Source organism: Cryptomeria japonica, chromosome 6, assembly GCF_030272615.1.
Source record: "Cryptomeria japonica chromosome 6, Sugi_1.0, whole genome shotgun sequence".
NCBI classification, from domain to species: domain Eukaryota; kingdom Viridiplantae; phylum Streptophyta; class Pinopsida; order Cupressales; family Cupressaceae; genus Cryptomeria; species Cryptomeria japonica.
The window spans coordinates 135,512,435-135,538,451 of record NC_081410.1 but is presented as its reverse complement, the minus strand read 5'-3'; the positions used below and the strand labels follow the sequence as shown (position 1 = coordinate 135,538,451).

At 37.4% G+C, this 26,017-nt stretch overlaps 1 protein-coding gene across 1 annotated transcript in view; it reads right to left on the bottom strand.

The window, feature by feature from the left end:
- LOC131044234 (uncharacterized) overlaps window positions 1-26,017 on the bottom strand; it is a 216,852-nt gene that overhangs the window by 91,502 nt on the left and 99,333 nt on the right. The window contains exons 4-5 of the mRNA XM_057977517.2: window positions 20,182-20,290; window positions 19,940-20,076 (exon numbers count right to left, since the gene is read on the bottom strand). Coding sequence (XP_057833500.1) covers window positions 19,940-20,076; window positions 20,182-20,290 — 246 coding nt within the window. The remainder of the gene's footprint in view (window positions 1-19,939; window positions 20,077-20,181; window positions 20,291-26,017) is intronic.

Genomic DNA, 26,017 nt, shown 5'->3' with positions numbered 1-26,017 from the left:
ATTCAAGCATATAGTTCATGAGCTATTTCAAAGCTTTAATTTTGACTAGCCAAGCAATGGAATTAAAATTTACACCTGCCGATTGCATTTCACTTTGAAGTTTTCTAAAACCTGTTCAATAAATCTTATTTTGGTGCATAAACTGCAACCATAACATTGCATGAGATGACATCGCATTGAGCTATTCTGTCAAACAACTAACATGCCTTGTTTATGCTCCCATATTGACATTCCTTCAAGGCACTCTGTCAAACAGTTCATGTGCCTTGTTTGTGCATCCTTTTTACCTACATGTTGACCAAATGCATATGCTTGAGAATTTTTATTGCCTTCTCACAAGTCTATTTTCAGTAGATCTTGCAATCACTATATTTGATCAGACAACATCTCTTCAAGGAATTCCGTTAAACAGTTTAGGTGCGTTATCAATCATTCCACACTTCGCATTCATGTCTTAAGATCTAAGTTGCCAGTGCAGGTACGTTATGTGGGTATGGTACACCGGTACGTCAAAAATTTTGGCAGGGTTTGGGTACGTTTGGGTACATCCATACAAAAAAATATAAAACTCATAAATATATGCATATATGCAGCCTAAAAAGTAGAAACAAAAATTAAATTTAGAATCCCAAATACCATACATATGCTAAACAAAACTTGGAACTATCTGTTGATGTGTTTTTTATGCACATGTGAACACAGAATAAAATACCTAAAGGGTACCTTATCCTCTCTTGAATAAAGTCTCCGAATGCTGAAGATGTAGCGAAAAGTATCAATCGGGATGACTTCAAGGTTCTTTGCTGTAGGATCTCTACGTGTGGATAAGCTCTCTGTGGTATGATGTGATTTTGCTGGAATCACAAGGGGACTTACACTCAATGAATAAACGTCTGATTTGCTGGAATCACAAGTCCTACTAACTAACTAGAAGACAAACAAATGGCAAAAGATGCAAGGTTCAGGAAGTCTACTCTACTACCTAGAATGCGAGAAGATGGATGAATGACTAGATGGAGTCCTACTAGGCTGGGTCTCACCATCAAGCTGAACAATTCAACACCAACTCGGTGCGATCTTCTGGGGGATGCTTCAAATATATTCAAATCGGACACCATCAGGTATTGATCATCATTCAAGTTAATGCATGAACAATAGATGTATGACGACTTGAGATTAAGCTCATTTTATTCCAGTTGACCACGCAAGGCGCACTTACCATCAGCAAGAGGCTAGTGGTTTGGATTAGACGGATTCCACATAGGTGCATTCAACAATTTCCTTCATTCGATCTAATCATCTACCACCTAGAATTGAAGATTCAACAAGAAACCATGCATATTGCAAGAAACGACACACTTCACCATTACTTCAATGAAAATGGAGTTTATTTACAATCAATGGCAACAATTTCTTGCCTTGTCCTCCTATTCTACTCTAATTGCTATTCTATCTACTGACTATTCACTAACTACTTTCTATTCTATTAACTACCTTCTATTAGCCTTTACAAATGAAGAGTCAAGGCTTATATAGTGCCCTTAATACAATTCAATGGCCAAGATCAATTTGAGATCAATGGCCAAGATTCAACAATGAAAACCCTAATTAGGGTTTGTTACAACAAACTCAATTCTGACCAATGAAATAATTGTATTAATTGGACACATGTCTTCTCTGGAAAATTCGACCAATGGATAGCTGGGGTAGGTACATCGAAGTTTGTGCCACCTCCCATGAGTTAGGTACATTGAATCTGGACATGCTGAGGTGGACCACACCGATTGGAGAAGTGATGACTGGGATGCCACCTCGTCTGACACTTGGTTGATGCCAATTTGATGTTGTTGAGAAGCTAGCTTTAATTAACTCTTCTGAAACTATCTGCTTCTTCAACGAACCCTTGCTCTGACTTATTTTGTCTTTGATGTGCAGGATGATGATGTACCTCGCCTTGGAATGCTGGATTGGAAGAGGCTATTCCTGATGATGCTTGACCGAAGAAGGCCGTCCTTGTCAATGCTAGACTGGAGGAGGTCGCCCTTATCCTTGCTTGATCTTCTTTGATGATACTGAGCTGGAGGAGATCATCTTTGTCCTGGACCAGATCTTCTTTGATGAGAGCCTGCCGACTTGTAGATACTCCAGCCTTAGGAGTCGCCATCTTGGTACCTACACAACATTTCAAAATTAGTCCCTGAGCATTAAAGGGTAGAAAATAAGACTCAAAAGGAAGATTTAAGATATTAATTAGGAAACTTCATGATAAATCTAGAGTTATCATTTCCTAATTAATTAATCAACACTTAGACTTTTCTAAAAAAAAGTGCCCAAAAATCAAGTCTTACACAAGGATATTAGGATAATTTCGCCATACCTCCTCTTGAGTACTTAACTCTAAGACCTTTTGAAAATGATGCAAGAAAAATGGATTTTGCTAGGCAAAGTTTAAATCATAGCCCTCTCTTGGATGAATTGCGCCTCCATTAGTCTTCAAAAGAATTTCACCCTCCTTAGTCTCCACACTTAGCAAAATTTCGCCTTCAATCTTATGGATTTCGCTCCTCAAATTGCTCCTCAATTTCGCACTTTAGAAGGGATGAATGAATGATTTGAACTTGAAACAATGCCCCCCTATTATATAGAGCGCTCACCTTCTTTCCATGAGGCCGACCTAGTTTTTTTTAATAATAAAATAAGATAATAATCCATTAAAAAGGAGGCCGACTTGCTTGCAAAAGCCAATAAATGTGCTTGAGCACTCAATTTGTATTTTAATTTTAAAAATTAATTTTAGTGCCTCCAAGGTGGATTTTTTAATTATTTCAAGGCCTAAAAATTAATTTATTAAAAAAAATTAATGCGAATTTATTTTAATCCTCCCAAATGTTTGGAATTTAGCAAATTTGGTGATTTTGAGGGATATCAAAGTTTGATTAAGGCCAAAATGAAGATTGACAATAATTCCGCCCTGGACCCTCAGTAAGGGTCAGGAGCGATTTTTCTTCCCTGGCTCAAAATTGACATTTTTCAAAGCTCAAAATTTCTTCAAGGCATCTCAAATAGGTCCTCTTACTGAATTCCAGTCTTAGTTCTATCCATCTTAGGAGAAAAAGTGTGATTTTGGTGTTTTTCGCCCTGGACCCTCAGTAAGGGTCAGGAGCGATTTTTGAAATTTTGAATAAAAATCCTCACTTCCTCATCTAAAAACTTCTTCACCAAGCAAGATCATGTTTATGCCTCTTTTCAAGGTGCCTTCGATACTTCATTTCGACCAAACCAAGCAAGAAAAGCTTCTTATAAAGTTTTTCGCCCTGGACCCTCAGCAAGGGTCAGGAGCGATTTTTCTTTCCTAGCCCAGGATCATCAAATTTTGGAAGCAAATCCTTATTCATCATGTTTTTGAAGGCCATTTCTACCTTGGTATAACCTTGCCTTAGCACAAACTTGAAAGGCAATTGTTGGTTTTATGATTTTCGCCCTGGACCCTCAGCAAGGGTCAGGAGTGAATTTTGCTCATCTAGCTTGTTTGCTTCTTTTTTGCCATCCAAATTATCTTCAAAGGGTAAAACATGCCTCTTCACATCTATTCCAACCATAAAAATCATTTTGACTTTGCAAGAAAAATGTGTTTTTGAGAATTTCGCCTTGGACCTCCTGAGAGGGTCAGGAGCGAACTTTGCCATTTAGACTCAAAATGTTTCATTTTCCTCCTTGAAACCTCTTTGACATTCCAATTCAACCAAAAACATTCCCCATAAAATTTTCACCCTAGACCCTCAGCAAGGGTCAGAAGCGAATTTTAGGTTTTCAACAAAGCCCTTCATCTTTTCAAGTTGACACTTTCTCAGGTGGGTAAAGGGAGATGTCCTTATTTCACTCATGCTTAGAACTTGATCTTTTTTCACTGCAAAATAAGGAAAATTCAAAATTTCGCCCTGGGCCCTCAGCAAGGGTCAAGAGCGAATTTGCCTTTGTTGCCCAAAATTCATCAATTTTCATGCTTTCAAACCTCCAAATGCATCAAGTGACATCCAATCTTCCTTCCAGGAGACCTTGCACATAAAAATTTAGCCAAAATTAGTGAAAAATAAGCTCATACAAAATTTTCGCCCTGAACCCTCAGCAAGGGTCAGGAGCGAAATCTTCATTCCACGCTAAACTATTCAATTTTTTAGTTTCAAACCACTTCACAAGGCAAAATTAGATGGTTTTCCAAGTTAGGAACAAGTTTTCAAGCTCAAACAAGGTGGCAAATGAAGTCTATAATGAATTTCGCCCTGGACCCTCTGGAAGGGTCAAGAGCGAAATTCCTCTTCCAGGCTAGAATCCATCATTTTTTCAAGGTTTTCAAACATTTCCAATTTTCCCTTCAAAATGCCTTGCAAGTCAAAATTTGGTCAAATAAGGCAAGAAATGAGTCCTAGGTTAATTTTCGCTCTGGACCCTCTAGAAGGGTCAGGAGCGAAATTCACTTTGGACCCTCTGGAAGGGTCAGGAGCGAAATTTGACTTTTTGAACTCTTCGTCAGGATCATTTTATGGAATATAACATTTAAGTATAAGTATACTTTAAGTTATATTCCATATATACTTTCAAGATGTTTGAGAGTGGTTTCAGACCTCCAGGAGTTATATTGCAAAATCTAGCTTTTGGAGGATTCTTCAGTTTTCCAGACTTAGTCAAATTTCAAGATCAGGACATTCCAGACTTAGCCAAATTTCAGGATCAAGACATTCAGACTTAGCCAAATTTCAGGATCAGGACATTCCAGACTTCATTTAATCAACTTGACCTCACTCAAGCAGAACCTGCTATCCAGGTGATCCCCTTGGCGACACTCGAAAGTTAAAGGCTAACAGACAAAACCCTAAAAGACCTAGAAAACAAACCCTAGAAAGCAAAAAGAAGGGGTCCCCATTTGCAATGGGGCGATGTGTGAATACGTCACAACACTATCATATACGATATAAACATAACAAATTTACTAGAAGTCTAATTTGATATACATTTGTCAAAATTTGAATGTTATGATAGATATATCAAATTCATTGTTCATCGGTTCAACAATAAAATAACACAATTAATAATCAGCATCATATGGGTCACTAGGAAAATCAACATCATCATTGACATTAGATGATGTAGCTAGATTAGTGGAACCACATGCAGCCTCACTGCCACTTGCACTAGCAACAAATTGGCTATTTGACTCCCCAGAAAGTAAAGATTGTGTGGCAGCTGAAAAATCCAAATCAGTTCGCTTTGGATCTACATCCAAAAACTTTATGCCCCCTTCCTTGTACTCATTTTGTTTATGAGTAAGAAGGCGCAAGTTTGAATACACATAAACTAGCTCTTCCACCTTACTTGTTGCTAATCGGTTGCATTTCACTAAGTGGATAAAGGAGTATGTGCTCCAATTTCACTCAAATGAAGAGGAACTAGCAACCTATTGAATATTTGACACAAAATTAGAGGGCGACAATTATAAAATTAACTTTAAATTTAAAATTAATAATTTTATTAATTCAGAAGTAAAAAATATAAACTTAGAGAGCAATAAAAATAAGAAACTTACTTGTGATAAAAGTTTGATTGCAAGAGTTTGAAGGTGTCGTGATGTATGGCCATTGAGGTACCACCAAGCATGAGCATCCTTCTTAGACTTGTCATGGAGAGCAGAAACACTTTGCCCATTGGAGGCTACAAAATCAGAAAACTCATGTCATTAAATCCTCCATTTCAAAATCGAGGAAGAGTTTAGCAAGTGCTATCCTACACCCTTCACTGACTTCTGAAACTCTATATGGTGGTACCCTTGATGGCTTAGCAAGCATTTCATCACTATAAAATTTGGGAGTCAATGCAAATGCAAGAAGATGTAGTGGGGTGGTCATTTTGTTCCACCACTCAACACAAATTGACAGAACCTCTTTGAAGAAAGTTCCTTTGGGATCTTGCTCTTTTGCTTTGATGATGACTTTCATTTTCTCAATCATCGAGTCAATGCCACTGTATACCTCTCCCAAATAATGCATGATCCATGTCAATATAACGGATTATACTGATGATGAGCTTAGTGAAACTCAAAAGATATTCCACTCATTCCCACCAAGTCTCATCTAGGATCATGTGCTTTACATTTGTTTCCCTTTCAGTATTGGATTGCCTCCATAGGGACCAACTTTGACTAATTACCATGCTAGGAAGTGGCTCTCGCACCTTCACAAGTCAACTTAAGACAATTGTGTTGGATGCAAATCGAGTCTCAGCAACATATCCAAAAATTAAAAATTAAAAATTAAAATTAAAATACAAAGAAGACATGATCAAATTTTTAAAAAAGAGATTAGTAATTACTAAAGTGAAATGTAGATTTTTCAAATTGAAGTGTTTCAATTACCTTTAGCAACTCCAACTATGAAAATGATTTGAAAATGATTTGAAAATGGCCTGTGACATGCTATGGTTTGTGATGAACATTTGGATCTCTTCAGCCTCAACATAGATTTGTTTGATCCAATGTATTTTCTAACCAAACATTTGTAGCATGAGGTTGAGAGAGTGAACAACACAAGTTGTCCAATATATGTGTTCAAACCATGTCTCAATCAACATACCTGCAGCTCTTCAATTCTTCGCATTGTCTGTTATTACTTGGACAACATTTTGAGGTCCCAAATCCTGAATGCATTGTATAAGGATGTTAGCAATAAATTTGGATCCTTCACCTGTCCCTCACAATCCACAACTTCCAAAAACATTGCCCCTTTAGGGCACACTGCAATTACATTAATTAAAGGCCGATTTTTGGTATCCTTCCATCCATCAGAAATGATGGACACCGCTATTTGTTTCCTCCTTTGCTAGTAAGGTGCTACGCACCTTCTCATAACCTAGCCCTGTGTACCCTTGTGGAGCCTCATTTGCTTTTCTCAGCATATCTTGCCAATATGGTGATTCTACCACATTAAATGACAAACTGTTTGCATATAGACATCTTCCAACGAATTGATTTGCAATCTCTCTAGCATCATTCTTAAAAGCTCTCTCTAATGGTCCCTTGCTTCTCTTCACAATAACAGGTTCTTCATCAATTCTGCCCAAGAATGGGTGGCTCTCTACCACGATATCAAGAAAATTACTATGAGATGGTGAAGTAGGGAGCCTCTTTGATCTACTTCCTCTTCCTCTCAACAAAGGATGGTTTGAGGCACGAGCAACTCTTGCATTTGCTTCCTCTTGCTCTCTAACATATCCTGCTACTTGTTGAGGTGGTAACCCATTTTCATCCTTTCCAGGACATGGTTTGATTCCTTGTTGGTGAATGGCACAAAAATGGGCTTTGACACAGCTATAGGAGCTAGTATATTTCACATTACAAAAGTTGCATATCCAATTAAATGTTCCACCTCCTTTTACTTGGTCTATTATTTTTACATATTTCCACAAAGGTAAATTTGGGTCGGTTTTCAAGGTCCATTGAGGAATAGAGCTAGCAGTCATTGCCATTATGCTATCTACAACAAGTTAAAAAATAATTATTAAAATTTAATATTAAACAATAAATTATAAATGTTAAATATTTAAATTTAATTTTAAGTGAAAATGAAATTATTAATGATTATGAAAGTAAACATATAACAATATATTTACAAACCTTTAAATTACAAAAAAATTAAATATTCCTATTTAAAATAATAGTAATACAAATTAAAATTAAATAATTTAATTTTAATGTGTATCATTATTTTAAATAGGAATAATTTATGTTTACTTCATAATTATTAATAATTTTATTTTTACTTTAAATTAAATTTACATATATAACGTTTATAAATATAATTCATTAAATTATATTTCAAAATTAAATTTCTAAACAAACATAAAAGAAGCAGTATAATAAACAAATAAAATAAACAAACAAATAAAAATAAAAATCTAAAACTATGGTTGAAAAAAAATTGAAACAAAAAATCAAATTAATGCCTACCTCCTGCATACAACTTGTGGTGCTCAACTTGACCATCGTGCCCTGATTTGAGCCCAGCCTCGTGCTCCTAGTTCACACCTAGTGTCTTGCCCTTTACACCGTCGTGCTCTACGTTTCTTTTTCGTTGCGTCATGCCCTTCTCTTTTCCTACGTCGCACTCTATGTTTCTATTATGTTGCATGTTGCCCTTCTATTTTGTTGCATTGTGCTCCTTTATGCTTGCTGCCCAACGCACATGATAAATGAAAAATACATTTTTTTAGGGTTTTAACATTTTGGCCTGTTTTCATCCAAAAAGTAAAAAAAAAAAACTCAAAACTCATGCCTCACGTCAAAAAAATGCGACGGAATTACCACATCATTTTGGATGCATCGAGATTCGTGGTTGAAAAAGCAGAAGCATTTTAGGAACTAATTGTAGGAAACCTGTCCAATTCCACAAGGATTCCAAGACTATTCAGATTTTGAAATGCCTCGTACCTAGAATCGACAGGAAATCAGGACATATCGGTAACTTAGCTTAAGATTGCATTTCCTTAAGCAATTTTCTCAAACTTTTCACATACCACCTTGGAAAGGGAATTCAGCTTTATATTTGCCAACTACATTTACTCGAAAGTTTAAAAAACTTTTTCAATAAATTTATTTCGTGAATATCCTTCAATCATTGCGAACCATGATGAAATATCCCGAACTCAGATAATGCTTCAAATCTGATTTGGGTTTTCGTTTTTACTCATTTGTTTCAACATATTGTAATATTGCGACATGCAAATTGAACATGCAAGATGAACAATATAGATTTTCAAGGAAATCAATCAATGAAATACAGAGAATCTAAATAAGCCAATGGTATTCTTTTGATATAGAAATGTATTGTTGTTTACAAAAACATGCTGCTGTTACAAATCTAAAAATGCCTAATGTCATCAGGTAACACATACTCGAAATGCCTCCATGCATAAAATAACAAACCCTCTAAAAAATCTACAAGATAGATCATCGAATCTCCATGAAACCTAATCAATGATGTCCAACTGTGAATTTTGAGATGAATTCACCAAGTGGACTGATCTGGGTTTCCGTCCAAATAGCTAAAACCTTTAGGGTTTCCATACTAGGGTTTACTAAACTTGCAAGCTAAAGCTCACAAGCTCTCAAGGAAATGTTTCTTTGATAATAACAACTCAACAATGAATCCTCATTTCACTTTTTCCTCTTATAATGCTTTTACTTTTCGAAAGTAATACTTTATTGTATTTCTTTCTTTTATTTACTTTTCCCTCCAAAAGTGACTTTAATTTATAATTTGTCATTGACATTATCGTAAAGTCACTTTATTAAATAAAGTATGACCAACTGTTAATTAATTAAATATAAATAATCCCGAGGACTTAGGACATTTTAACATTTAATTAATTAATTTATTCCCTTGCATCAATCTAATTAGCCCACGACATTAAAATAGGCTAATAATCTCCTCTACGTGATCACTCGGAGAAAGGGGACATTACACATGAGATGGCATCTTTTCCAGGCATTTGTTCAAATAGCAAACCTATTGATCAATTCACATAAGTAGTCTACAACACATTTTGCTTGTATGCTTAGTGACATAGGCGAACTTTGGCTTTACACCAATGGCCAAGGGCATTAGTGTTAGACAATTTGGGTGGTCAATTATGATTCCACAAGTAGGCCATAAATAATTCAGTTCTGCTTTAAAATTTATGAAGCCTGTCAACTAATCCACTTTGTGCATGACCGCACTCATCATATTTCATGAGATGACATCTTGTCAATATAGTTCGGTTGTTTTATCTGGACTTTCATAGTTTGCATGGATATCTATCCATGGCAGTTGGAACTATAACATTTGTCAGTTATGAGTTCTAGAAATAATCTAAAAAATGCCCAAATAATGAGATTCAAAAGTTAGGAATTTGGAGCATACAAACATATTGATTTGAAAGTTAAACTTTTTGGAGCATGCAAGCATATGGGTTCCAAAGTTAAACTTTTGGAGCATATTAGCACTTAAAGGTTTAGAAGTTAGGATTTTCAAAAAATGAAGCATTTGAGCAACATGAAGCTTCGATAGTTAGGATTTTCAAGCAACGGAGTATTTGAGCAATTTGTAGGTTCCAAAGTTAGGATTTTCAAGCATCAGAGAATATAAAAGTTTAAAAGTTAGATTTTTGGAGCATGCAAGCATATTGGGGTTCGAAAGTTAAAGTTTTGAAGCATTTGAGCATTTTAACGAAAATTGTCATAACAAAGGCTAAATGGGTAACAAAATATTATAATTATTTTCAAAATAATTTAATATTTCCCATAGTAACCTTAATGCTGAATATATGAAAACAAGCATAACTTTTGACCCGTAAGGTATTTCGCTATAAGATTTTAACCAGACGTCAAGGACGATGAGGTGACCACAACCCAAAAAATTTGCTCATGACAAGATTTCAAGGGGAAAATTTTAATAATTTCCAAATAAATGCCAACAAAAATTAAAGCATTAAAATCTTGCAAACGGTGAACTGGGTTATCACAAAAATTGGTGACCTTGTTCGGGATGGTACCAGAGATAAGCTCATAAAAAGGTTTCTCTCGAGGCTTTATAATTTTCAAGATTTATTTTTTTCCATCTTTTGGCCAATACAAAAGACTAGTTCGGAGCATACATAGGGCATTTCGTGATTTGGCACCTAGAATTGAACTTGACATTATTGACATGGATCAATCATTTATACTTGGGTGCTCGTCATGAATTCAACAACTTGGCAAAAATAGGACACATGTTGACCAATTCATGACAAAACTCGAAAATGAAGGCTTTGGACTGGAACCTCATAGTCACCCATCCTGAAAACTATAGACAAGTACACATTATAGATGAGCGGCCAAACATGAAGTTTAATGCAAAATTTTAAAATTTGGTTGTTTGAAAATTGGGACAACAAGACCCATAGTCTAAGACTCTAAGGAACATGGTAAGAGAATTAAATTACAATTTGGACCCAATCATTCTCTAAAAGGGAAATTTAAGTGTTTTTATTAAAGGGCGGTCTAAATAAAACATTACGAGGCCTAAGTATTTATTTCTTTAAAAAGTACTTTATTTTCACTTGGAGAGAAAAATAAATCATTAAGGGGCCCACAATGAGGCACCTATATAAGAAAGAAAAGTGCCCAAATTGACCATGTATTATTGTCATTATTGGATTCAATTTTCAAAATTGTCCACTCAAAGACGAAAAACCCTCATATATATTTGTGACAATGCCACTCAAGGATTACATTGGTGCTCGTTATTGCTAGTATGTTGGCTCATTTTGGCAAGCAATTTCTCCTACATCAGCAAATCAGCAATTTTGCAAGATTTCTGGAACATATCAGCATTTTATTGAAGTTCCTATCCCATTTGACTGCACCTCAAGAGTTCAGTGTTGCTTGTGGTTTTGACATCATTTTCATCATATTAGCAGCCCTAACACCAACCATATGGCATCGAATCCATTGTCATAACTACCTTTCAACAGTCGTAATCCTGCAACTAAGGTTTTCATGTTGTTTCCAACTCTTATCAACATTATCACAGCCACATCTTGACGGTTTTGGTTGTTTCCAGCCCTGCACCTAATCTTGTACTTTCATACAACAATTTGGCAACATTTTTGGCTTTCTATACAAGCTGTACAGTCACCTAGAGGAGCCGCAGTGGCAACAACACCTATTGTGTGCATGCTGCATTAACATTGTTTGATGCATTTGGTTTCACACAAAATTTGTTGGTTACATTTTACTAAATTTTGTTCATGGTTGTTTTAGGGAATTAAGTAAACCTTGCACTATTGTTGTTAGCCTACGGGCAAAAAATTCTCCTACCAAGCATGGGTGCAACATAACAAAACCTAAAAAAAGACACAAACTCATGTTTTTCAACATATCAACTTGTTTAAGATATGCAAACTACTATTAGTTGAAATAAAGAAGTATAAAAAAACAATTGAATAACTACAGAAAAAAAATGGTTGATACATTAGTGCCCACAAGTGACCAAACTACATTAATGGGACTCAAGTACATCCAGTTATAATTAGCAGGGATGCTAATTAACCAATTGGTAGGCAAGACAAAAGGCATATCCGCAGCTGTAGCAAGAGCTCAAACAACTGATGAATTGTGTAAATTGGTTACGATAATATTTCATTATTAAATCACAAATAGATGACTTTTACGAGCTTTTGAACATATCTAGCATTGATTGGTAATATATTTTAATATCATAAAAAGGGCATTTATGAGATAAGAGAAGCTAATTTTCCAAATTATGTTTGTACACTCATCCACTCTGTCGGATTAATTATTGCATAAAAAGATGCAATGGTAAATTTTCATATCTATTATAGAAAAAAAGAGATACATTTATAGGCATATAAAATACTATAGATATTTAATGTGCCAACTAACTACTAACCACCTACAGAAGACATTTAAGATGTCAACTAACTAATTACATTATTAAGAACACCCTCCCTTAATAGTCAATCTATCAAAAACACAAAGTTGCCCCCTGAATTTTACAAACTTCTCCGAGCTTAGAGACTTGGTGAGAATATCTGCAGTCTAATCCACTGTCGAAACATACTACAATTGAACTGATCCATCTTCTACCAACTTGCGGATGTGGTGACAATGAAGCTCGACATGCTTGCTACGATCATGGAAGACTCGATTTTTGGCCAATTTGAGCACCCCTTGATTATCAGTATACAAGGGAGAAGGGCCTACTTGCGGCATCTGCATGTTAGAGAGCATCCTCTAGAGCCAAACTGCCTCACATGCGGCCTTGACTGTTCCCCGACATTCGGCTTCGATCGAGGAAAGAGCCACGGCATATTGCTTCTTGCTGCTCCAAGTGACGGCACCTGTATCCAAACTAAATATGTACCCAAAAGTGGATTTTTTGTCATCCACTAATCCTGCCCAATCTAAGTCAATATAACCAATCAACTTTGGATCGTTGCACCTGCTATACAGAATATTTCACATATCGCAACACTCAGTTCGGTGCAATCCAATGATCAGCTTTTGTGGCCGTCATGAAGCGAGAGATGTAGCTGACAGCAAAATTGATGTCAGGTCTAGTGGTAGTGAGGTAGATGAGACTGCCTAAAGGTTGCCTGAATTCGGTTTCATCTACTGCAGGTGAATCAGACTTGGTTGATAACTTCAGCCCTTTCTCCATAGGTGTGGAAGGGGATTTACAATCTTGCATTCGAAACTTGACAAGCAAACTGCGGGCATACTTGGATTGTGAATTAAAGATACTATCATCAATCTGCCACACTTCAACACCTAAGCAATAATGGAGAAGCCCCAAATTTATCATGTCAAAAGCTTGGCACAAGTCTTGTTTGATGGTTGTAATCAAATGTGTTGAATTGCTAGTAATGATCAAGTCATCCACGTAGGCAACAAGAAAATGGATATCATCACCAGAGAGTTTGACATACATTGAAAACCATGTTCAACCAAACACTGATCGCTCTTGAAGTACCAATCCCAAGGGGCTTACTTCATGCCATAGAGGGCTTTTACCAATCTGCAAACCTGATGTTCCTTACTAGGAACCTTGAAGCCAGGAGGTTGAGTCATATAAGCTTCTTCCTACAACTCAACATTGAGGACTGCACTCTTAACATCCATCTGGTGAAGTTTCCATCCAAATTGAGTTGCAATGGTGAGAAGAAGACGAATTGTGCTCATATTGACAATAGGAGCAAAAGTCTACTAGTAGTACCAATATGGCCTTGTACTTATCCAAAGTACCATCTGCATAATACTTGACTTTATAGTCCCATTTACAGCTGATAGGTTTCTTCCCAGGAGGCAGATGAGAAAGAACCCCAGTGTTATTCTTCAGAAGACTATGGTATTCTGTCTCCATAGCCTTTTCCCACACAAGAATGCCTTAAGCCTCAGAATATGTTTGGGGCTCATGGATGCTGTGGATGTTGGCCATAAGTGCAAAGTTGATTGTATTTTGTTGCTTTCTCTTTCGACGAACTGATCTATCCTCAAGAAGCTCATCATCACGAAGATCTCCTATTGTCTTGGCCCACCATTTAAGCCTGAGGGTAGAAGTACCAACATCTGGCATTGGAGAGTCATCTGGATGCGAATCCTGTGAAAAAATAGGTGGTGTTGGATTGGTAGATTCCTCATCTTCAGAGTCCCATCATGGGAACCAAGAGGAAGACGAACACCAACATTAGAAGTCTTCACAAACTAAGTCGCAGGACTAGGAGTAGTAGAAGGCATAAATGAACCAGTAGTCTCATCAACCACAACATCACAGCTGAAAATGAGACAATCTATCTCCACATCAATCAACCCGTAGGCCTTGTGGTTGTCATTGTAACCAGTAAACATAAGTGTTTAGCTCTTTGAATCCAGCTTAGCACGCTTGGCGTCTGGAATCCATACATGAGCGGTAGAACCGAAGGCTTTCAAATGGAATCCATACATGAGTCATCTTCTTAACGTCATGTCTAGGTGACCGATTCATGAGGTAGATTGCAGTATAGACTGCTTCAGCCCAATATTCATTAGGAACATTGCGATGCTCCAACATAGATTGAGCCATTTCAGTAATGGTGCGATTCCGACGTTCAACTACACCATTTCGCTGAGGAGTGTATGGTGTGGTGAGTTGGTGTTTAATGCCATGTGTAGCACAAAAGGTGGAGAAATTAGATGAACAAAACTCTCCCCCATCATCTGATCTTAGAGTAACAATCTGGGAACCGGATTGTTTCTCAACTACGGTCTTATACTGCTGAAATGTACTGAACACATCTGATTTATTTTTCAAAAAATACACCCACATTTTACGACTGAAATCGTCAACATATAACAAGAAGTGCCTGCAACCAGTAACAGAAGGTGTATTCATTGGCCCACATACAATAGCCTGAACCAACTGAAGTACTTTGGAGGCTCGCTAGGAATCGCCATCCAAGAACAATGTTCGATGTTGCTTCCCAACTTGACAAGCTCCACAAACTCCATGATTTTGAGTTTGGATCTTAGGTAGACCAGCAACCAAACCCTCCCAAGACAGTTGAGAGAGATAGTGCACATTTAAGTGCCCATATCACTGATGCCAAAGTGCTTTGATGAATGTACTCCTAGCAACCAGAGCGTGCTCCTAAGAATCACCGGAATCAGCAAGTCTATGCAAACCATGATCCTCAAGCCCCATAGCAATTGTAGTACGAGTCTCCCCCTATCAACAATGTTGTAGGTAGACGAACTGAAGATAACATCTAATTGAGGAGAATGCCTCATGATCTGGCTGATGGAGAGGAGATTATGTTCCATGCCTGGAACATAGTAGAAATTAAAAAAAATAAAAAAATATTCTACCTCCTGAGTGAATCTGGACAGTGCCCTTACCAACAATTGTGTACTCTTCTCCTGCTCCGAAGATTATTGAATCCGAGAATGGTTCGAATTTCGTGAGTGAATCTGGACAGTGCCCTTACCAGCAACTGTGTACTCTTCTCCTTCTCCGAAGATTACTGAATCCGAGAATGGTTCGAATTTCGTGAGTGAATCTGGACAATGCCCTTACTAGTAGCTGTGTACTCTTCTCCTCCTCCGAAGATTATTGAATCCGAGAATGGTTCGAATTTCGTGAACCAATCCTGACGATGAGTAAAATGCCACGAAGCCCTTGAATCAATATACCAGGCAGAAGAGTGTACTGGATCTACTGTTCTCTTGGCCATAAAAGCATAGAATGCAGATTCTTTCTGCTTTGAGTGCTTTGCAACAATGGCCTTTTGTTGAGACCCTCCCTGCTTCCTTTGTTCAAAAGCCAATCGAATTCGACACTCGACCTTCATGTGACCAAACTTATGACAATAATTGCATTGAACGTTCTTTTTCTTTTTGCTGTCCTGAGAAGAACCAGAGCCTTTCGACTGAGAAGATTGAGCCTTCCCTTTGTTCTTAGTAGAAGATTTGGCAAAGAACGCTTGCTCTGTGGAGGTGGAGCTAGTACTGCTCCCAAACTGTTGTCACCACCGATCTTGCTGTAAAAGCTTCTTACAAAGATCGTGAAACTGCAAATCGACGTCAGTGGAAGTGATATTGAGTGTTTCGATGAAATGCTCATAAGATTTGGGCAAACTCTTCAGAGTGATGACGACCATGTCTTCTTCCTCCATTGTGCGACCAATTGCCTCAAGTGGATCATGGATGTCCTTGATCTTTGTCAAGTGATCCTGCAAAGGTATCCTCTTGTCCATCATAATCGAAAAAAGCATGTTCTTAAGAAAGAACGCATGACTCTTATCTAACGTTTCATGGAGATCTTTCAGGTGCTTCCAAATCTCAACAGTTGTCTTGTCAGACGGCACTTGGGCAGCTGATTGTCAATCACTAAAAGTTTGATGAGCATCACCACTTCACAGCTGTGCTCATCCCATTTGTCCTGGTCTTTTCTAGCAGTGGTAGGACGAGAGATGGTGCCGAGAACAAAGTCTACCAAGCAATGATATTCAAAGATCTTAAGCATGCGCTGCTTCCAGATGTTGTAGTTGCAATCGTTGAATTTCTAGCTACTTTCGAGCATAATGTTTGTCAAAGATTGTGTCACGTACCCCGAGGTCGAACTAGTGAAGGCACGAATTCCAATGCACAAAAACCAGTAGATGAAAATGGAAGGTGTTTTCTACAAGTCGGATTCTAAGGCAAAACAGATACCCTGGCATGGTTTTTGAGGCAAAAAATTTCGAAGACCCAAAAAAATCTGAAAGCAACCTCGAAGAGATTTTGAAAACCCACCAAGAATCTGCAATCAAAATAATTTTTCGAGTGGACATGAAGGGTCAAAACCCTAGCCGAAGTTGCAGAAACCCTAGATCGTCAAAAAATGTCTAGGAAGATGTAAAAATTTACGGGTATGATGCAGGAGAGTTTGGAGGGTTAGGAAAACCCTAGGTCGTCAAAAAATGCAGTCACAGGTCGTGAAAAGCTCGCGGCCATATGTAGGCGGGAAAAAAAAAACGAACACGCACAAAAGAAGGTAGCGTGAATCGCGTCGCGTCGCCAAATCATGACATGGAAATTTGCAAAAGATGAACTGAAACAACCCACGTAGAAGCCTTGAAACACGACAAAAAATTGTGAAAAAACTAGAAAAAATCACAGCCGTCGTCGAAAATCACAGATGTCACGAAATGCAGAGATAAACCGTTGATAAAATCACAAAAGACAGACTCCTAGAAGTCGCGCGAAGAAGAAACCCAGATCACACGGGAGAAAAAATGCAGGTCGCGTATGGAAGGAAAATGCAGATCACGATTTCTGTCAAACAGAAAACACGCGGGAGGTTAGGTTGCGGCTAAACAAAATAGACGCAAAATCGCATTGGTTGCCACTAAAAATCCTCGAAAAAAAAAACGTGAAACAAAACAGAGAGAAATCGCGAAACAAATTTGCAGAAGAATTTTTTGTTTAAATGTTTTTCAAATTTCTTACAAAAATTATTTTTGATTTTTTTTTTGAAAAACACAATTATTTTCAAACCTGCCCTGATACCATATTGCATAAAAAGATGCAATGGTAAATTTTCATATCTATCACAAAAGGAAAGAGATACATTTATAGGCATATAAAATATTGTAGATATTTAATATACCAACTAACTACTAACCACCTACAGAAGACATTTGAGATGACAACTAACTAATTACATTATTGACCATTAACAGTATAAAGAAATATTATTCTAGCATTAATTGCTACGATAGATTTGAAACAGATAGCATAGAGTAAGTGCTTATACAAACTTCACAACATCCATCAATTAAAACAGATCAATCTTTACAATGTAAACTATTATAGGTATCCATTTACTATTACAGCCCTACAAGAAATACAATATTAAATCACAAGAAAACAACATGCTTCAAACAAAAGTATAAAAAGAACACAAGGATTCACCTTAACAACAAAGTCTTCCACCCTAGCCACATATCTCACCACTCTGCAAGGAGACAGGACCTACACGGGAATCTATAAAGTTCGTGGAAAACCAAAAAACCCATGGCAACTCTCAACAATGCCACAAATCTCCATAACCAAGAACCACATGAACGGCATCCAAGCCAACTGCTAAAGGGGGACTCAACATCCATTATGAACACCTATTAAACCCCATCAAAAGGAACATTTCAACGCCACTATTTAGTCCTATTAATATGATTAACATCTGTCAGGAACATTGGCTTTATTCACAGCTGGGCTTTCGATTGTTGGCGGGTTCCTGGTCTTCGTGTTGTGGCTTTGATGAACGGCTTCCACTTTTTCTATTTTCAATCAAATTCATAATGCATAAGAGTGCTTCAAGGAAGTCCCTAGTTTCTTGGTAAGGCTTTTCTCCATTTAGGAAGATGGTTTGTTGGCTTTGGTGCTACCAAGGTTAACATGCTTCACATTTGGGTCCATCTCCCAGAGCTCCCTTTGGAATTTCGGGATGATTGTATCATTCATGGTATTGCTAATACTATTGGTCAGTTTATTTCCATTCACAATGTCACTAAATCTAGAAATACTTTTCTTTTTACTAGATTTGTGTTTTGGTTGAAATTGGTTCAGAGTTACCCAAAAGTGTTAGTGTGCTCCAAGTTTGGGGTTTAGCAGCAAGAAGTCCTTTATGAGCCCTCTCAGCTGCGCCACTTCCACAGTGTTGGGCACATCATCTTTTTATGCCAAGTTCTGCATGCACTCGAGCACTCCAAAGTCCAAAGTCTCAACAATTGGTGAGTGTCCTTGTGAAACAAAGTTGGTTAGCACAGTCCCTGACTGTTGCCCTTTGGTGGTCAACAGGCCACTGCTAACCAAAGCAAACGATTCTGATTGTCCTTGGCCTTATTTCAAACGGAAGGTTCTGGAACCTACTAGGAGAGACCAATGTGATTCTGACAAGGTTAAGAGAAAACTGGATGCGGTATTTAATTCGGCTGAGTACTCTCCTATGAACAATGGAAAGACCTTCCACTCTTGTTCTGTCCCTCTCCTGAGGCCATGGATAAAGTTTGGTTTCAAACCTCCTTGAGTCTTCGGGTCTGCTCCTTTGTGGCTGCTTGCAGTCTTGTTAAAAGGCCTGGTGTTGCTGGGTAATCCATAGCTGTTCTTGGCTGGTCAACTGCGGGTCTTTGGTTCTGCTTTGTTGTTTTTGGATTCTTCTATTCTCACTTCTAGTGAGACTCATCTTGCTTGCCTCTATGGCTATTTTGTAATGGGTCCGAGCCCATTTCCATGTTTATCTTAATCAAAACATCTGTCAAAAATAATGTATGTACTTCTGATTCCAGTAGTCTCTCTGAAGGAAATGCTTATGGCTCATCCACGAATACAGTATTCATCAAAGATGAGAATTAGTCTTTCCCATTTCATTAAGAGACAAGCAATAAACACAAAGTAATGTTGCTATGAATTTATAAGTTTTTGAGATGATGGCATTCGTTTCCTCACCCCTAGTGGTCTTGTGGAATGTGCACTCATCATAGCCTACAACACTTAAAAGTATGTTAATCTACACACTAAGATCTCCCTTGAACTGTTTGTCTGAAATGTATCTGTAAAGTCCAAGAACACTCAAATTCAAAACCAAGATTTGTTCTAAACAGAGGGTAACACTTGGAACATACTAAATTGAACAGGTGGTGTAAACTAGCTCTAGGACAAAGTCAAATATCTAATAATTATTTAATCAACTGGAGCCTATTTAATGATTAATTATATTATTAAAAGACAACCATATCCTTAGACCTAGAAAATCACAAGAAAAATTGACAACCCTTAGATAGGTTTGACAGAAGTAAAATGAGTACTAATTCAAACGTAGTATAGGAAAATTACCTCCCATGAACAGCAATAGCAGAAACACCTGTTTTTTCTATTCTCCTCGCCAATTCAACCGTATCATGAGGTGATTTAAGCAAACGTATCTTACATGTTACAGGTATCTCCAAATTTTTCTTTAATGTCGTCAGTATCTAAAACAAAAGGCCATATCAGCCATGTCAGCCCATTTAGCAAAACTGCAACAATAGCATTCATGGTACATATACAAAACACGTAAATATGGCACAAGCAAGTACATCATGAATTAGCTCTGGCTTGGCTAATAGAGCTGCACCCATGCCACCACTTATTGAAAAGGACTTGGGACAACCCATGTTAACATCAATACCTGCTACATCATTACACCTGAAACCAAATATTTAACAAAATTTCAGCTAAACTTCTAATATAATTGATAGGTAGAGAAAAAACTTTTTCTGAGAATAATGTATGCGAGAATTAATGAGCACTTATTACAATGAAACAATCTAGGATATAAAGACATTTTGAAAGTTAGAAAAAAAGGACATTTTGAAAGTTAGAAAAAAAAAGTCAAGGGCGGAAGTACAGTTAAGGCCAAAAGAAAAAAATGATGTATAAATATGCTTTGCATAGCATCATGAATCATTATACAGTTAAGTAGAAATTATAAATGGACTCAAATAAACAGCAGTTATATGTAACAGAGAACTGATAAACTGCTGAATAAAAGTTATTGACTACAACCAAAGCAAAGAAGGATCAAGCACACATTTCCTTGACTGATTTTAGCTCCTCAACTTAAACCAAGGGAACAGTCTATGTATAACTAGCATGCAAAATAGCAGAACATATGGACAACCATTACATTTTCATCAAGTAAAACAAGTCCCAAGATATCTCAACTGATTCTCAAGTCACAAATCTAAATTACTTCATAGGGAAAAAACATTCTCAGTTTCAAGAAAGGCAATTCTCTTCGGGAATATATAAATGCTTGTATATACAATAGCCATAGTTGCTGATGTACAGTTATATGCATAGTTGGAAAACTTGGACTTGGACTCGGACTAGATTTGGCAGCCCAAAATTTTGACTCAGACTTGGGACTTAGCATGGATGTGGCAAAAAACTCGGAATAGACTCGGCAAAAAAACAAACCTCATAGTTACAGAAAAAAAAAATTGATGCATTTAGAGAACACAAAAGTCTAATTTGACTGTCGATTTGTCATAATTCAAACATTACACATCATATAATCCTCAAACTCTCAAAATATGGAATTTCATAGTTTCAAAGTAAAACAATAAACTTATAGAAAAAAATTATAAATAATAAATGTATAAGAACATTATAACTAAATATATATGATGATATGTCAAAAGGAAAAAAACAACCAAGTACAATCTACATCTCCATCTTAACCCTCCTAGTGTAGCTTGATTTTTCAAGCCTTGAACTAGAAGGTAAGTCAATATCAAAATGATGATAGGTTGTTTCTTCAAAAGTGTCTTTATTTTCCTCCATTGCATCCAGCTCTGCAGCTTTTGTTTGATGATTTGATCAACTTTGAATCCTTCAAATTATCTTCTCAAATTTTCTTCTTGTTATGTTGAAGCTTCATTGGGTGAAACAGGAAAATAGGAGAAAAAAATAACCAAAAAATGTTGAAGTTTCATTTAAAAAAGCATGGTTGTTAAGTCCAAGTGCTAGATAGAAGAGTCTGAGCTCAAGACTTGAGAGTCTAAGCCTGAGACTTGGAGAGCACTCAGCCAAGTACTCTCTAAGACTCAGCCAGACTCAGCGTCGGAGTCTGGTCAACTCAACTTGGCCAGCTCAGGGACTCATGAGTTTGCAGCTTTTTGTAGAGTGCTTGGAGAGTCTTCAAACTATTGTTATATGCATTAAAAAATATTTGAAATAATAGAATACCAATGCAAAATTATACTATTTGCATATAGGTTCGTGTACCCAGAAAAGAAAAATAGAAAAATAAAAAAATACAGGAGAATAAAATCAAGCAAGCATCGTTACATATCCAGTCTATAAACATACATTCTGGTGCACAGAAATGTGGACCTTGAAGAAGACAAAATTCGAAAACAATTCCAATAAACATTCAAGCTTTTGTTTAGTTTCCACAATATTTTTCACCACTTTTCATGGTGGTAAAATATTTTTCATGGATTTCCTTGCTTTAATGAAAACAAATTATTTAGAAAATTCAAGATATTTAGATGGACTCAAAATGCCAAGCAAGTTTTAATTTAGTAACAGAGAATTTAAAAGAGAAATAATTCATCATAAAGCTTGATACACTTGTCAAGTAACAGAAAAATAAGAAAAGTTTTGTAATTAATGCCGAGACATTGCTTCATCTGATTAACTTTATTCCTTTGCACAAACGGGTTTAAATATAGTTTGCATCTCAGTTACTGCAAACTTTAAGAAAGCCAATGCCATAAAATATTACAATAGTGACACTTTATAATGTACTTCTAGATCACCTTCTACAAATGACTTTGAGCACAAAATTACACTCTTATAGTTGGGATACATTTGAACAAAGTGGGGAAACAAGCAAGTCAAGTAATGAAGAATATAATGACAGCCCATGGAGCAAACACGAAGACTTGGTTAGCAAACAATTTCAATTTGTAGGATGCAAATAAAACACTACAAAATAAGTGAAACGCCAATATTTGAGGAATGCTTGACAGAAAGCAAGTGATCCAAATTGGAAATATTGATCATGAAACCAAGTTGAATTAAAATCAACTAGGCCACTAATCTCAGTAGTGTTGATGTGTCTTTTGTACACGACCAAACACAGAATTAAATACCTAAAGGTACCTTATCCTCTCTTGAACAAAGTTTCCCGACTGCTAAAGATCTTGCCAAAGGATCAGTCGAAGTAACTCGAAGGTTCTGATATGTAGGTTCTCTACGTGTGGATAAGCTCTTTACGGTACGATGTGATTTTGCTGGAATCACAAGGGGGCTTACTTTCGACGACTTGAACGTCTGATTTGCTTTGGATATTACTGGAATGTGGAATTTCACCGGCCCTTGATTTTGAAAAAAGGAAAAAGGATAAGGGTTGGAACGGGATCTATTTCTAACACTAAGAACGTAAGAGCAATGAATGACCTTTGATGAAATTCTAACTAAGTCTTGCTTTGACATCCTAGGATCATCTCCACAAGATTAGTGCGATCTTCTGAGGAAAGCTTTATGATGTTTAGATCACTGCTACAAGCATGGACACCGTCAGGTTGATGCATATCAATGAAGAAGCGATAATTAAAGTTAAGCTTACATTGAATGATTCCAGTTGACTACGCAAGGCAAGTTTGCAATCAACAAACCGCTAGTAGTATGGATATACGAATTTCACCGTTGATCATACAAATTTCTTGCATTCACCTAATAACATGAAATCAAATTTGAGAAGTCTCAGAAATTAAGGATGCAGTGATTAATAGCTTAAGTGAGTCAAATACAGTAAGGTCGAATGTTCAGAACCCGTCCAAAGATGCGGCCAACAAAGCTCGAGCTGCCATCAATGTGACCCAAGAGGAAGCTGACGACAAAGAGCAATCTGAACAAGACGAGTGCATGGTCCAGACCATAGCCTTCCCAGCCAAAAAGGAAGATATGTTGGAGGGCAAAGTATTACTCAAAAGAGGCGAGACTAAGAAAGCTCAACCCGCCATCAAAGAAAACCTCACCACTAGTCAGATTCTTCCAGAAAGGGGAGTTGTCGTTAAGAAAGATGTGGTCAAGAAAGGAAAATCTCCAAACAAGACGGATCACTCAAAAGAAGAAAGCCCAACAAAGAATAACAATCCGAAGGTCAATGAAGTAAAACATCAAGAACACAGTGGGGATTCCACAGTCCTTTCCCAGGGAAAAGATGAACCGGCCCCGTTTCTGCTATCAGTCAGAATTTTTGGGAAATTATTACACAATTGCCTCTATGATTCAGGAGCTTCCAGTAATGTGATGCCCCTGGCTGTCTGTCAGAGACTAGGAATAACTCCTGCTTCTACCAAAAGAAAAGTCACTCAGCTAGACAAGACAGAAGTCCCAGTCATGGGAGAATTGAACAATATCCACATGCAATTGGCTGCGGACACAAGGGTTCAAAATTTCATAGACATATCAGTTGTAGATATTCTTGATTCATATGGGATGCTTCTGAGTAGAGATTGGTCACGAAAGTTGAATGGGTATGTGTCAACCGACTTTGCACATATGTGGCTACCCTGGAGAGGAGTCCCAAACCAAATCAAAATCGACAACACTCCAAGATTGAGACTTATGATAACCGAGTATGGGGAAGATAATGAAGTCCTGTTCTTAGAATCAGATTTAGGGACATACAAGCCCAAAGTGGGAGAGGTCCTGATGATACAAAACCGACAATGTGGTCAACAGGAGGTGATGGAATCTACAGAAATTGTCGTGGAAAGTGACCAAGGATCCAACCAAGAAGATGATGGAATGTTTGAAAATTTCAGAAAGTTTGTACACAGAAACATACAACAATGTATGCAACTTGGTAACTTGGCATCCGTCCGAGATCTACTCCTCCCCAACTGGTGTAGGATACATAACGCCGTCCATTCAGAACTATCCTGTGCTTTGTGCCAAACTGCATTAGAACAAGTATACAAAAGAGTCCCACAGACATTGATTATAAAAGAAATGGGACATTCAGAAGTTGAAAGCTCCTCAGAAGATGAAACTCTATCTGACACATCAACTGAAGGCCAGGAGGACCAAGGAACAGAAGACCAAGAGAATGCAATATGGACATTAAGGTTCGATGGATCTAAATCCAAACAAGGATCTGGGGCAGGCTACGAATTAATTAGCCCGACAGGAGAAACTTACCTCGCCACTCATAGGTTACAATTTCCTTGTACCAACAATGTGGCTGAATATGAATCCTTGATTCATGGATTATTGATGGCTATCAAAAAGAAGGCAAAAATACTGCAAGTGTATGGAGATTTAGAAATAGCTATAAGACAAATCAGAAGGCAATATGTGTGCCATGACAAAAGGTTGACTAGATATCGGAATCGAGTTTGGGACCTCATCGAGAGTTTCGAGGCCTTCAACATCGAATCTATATACAGGCATCAGAATCAAGTGGCTAATTCCCTTGCACAAGCCGCTAGCTCTTTGATACCATTAGCGATGGAAGGATTGAAGAAGTTCACAGTAGAGCTAACCTCAGTACCTTCAGTCCCGGATAACATCACCAATTTTCAAGTTTTTGAAGACGACAAGCACATACTAGATTTCTTGACCAACACAGACGTCTTCCTAGCTCAAATCATTGATGAAGAAGAGGTGGAGGGAGCAGAATTGGATGTTGAAGGAGTTTTGAATTTGAAGACCAACACTATTCCAAAAGGAATGGTGGAGTTAGAAAGAATCTTTGATCCCGACAAATTAAAAGAGATGAAAAACCACAGTATGGAAGGAAACATGTGCAACACAATCAACATTGGTGATGACATACAAGTTAAGAATGTGTTCATTGGAAAGGCCTGCACCACACCGGAAAGAAATGGAATCTTGAAAAGTATGAGAGATTTCCCAGATGTCATCGCATGGAGTTATGAAGATCTCAAGACTTATGACACTGCAATTATCACTCATACTATCCCTTTGAAGCCAGGAAGCAAACCATTTAGGCAGAGACAAAGGCCAATTAATCCTTTGCTAGAACCCCCGATATATCAAGAAGTTAAGAAGCTACTCTCAGCCAAAATTATCTTCCCAGTAAGACATTCGACGTGGGTCGCCAACCTGGTTCCTGTCAGGAAAAAGAATGGAGAGATCAGATTGTGTGTTGATCTCAGAAATCTCAATCGAGCTCCAGAAAAGGACAATTATCCTCTGTCGTCGCTAGATGAAGTATTACAGATTGTTAACGGGTCGCAGATGATGTCTTTCCTGGATGGATATTCAGGTTATAATCAAGTTTTGGTCGAGCCTGAAGATCGACTAAAGACCGCTTTCACTACCAAGTGGGGAACATTTGCATACAAAAGAATGCCTTTTGGACTGATCAACGCCGGGGCCACATTCCAGAGA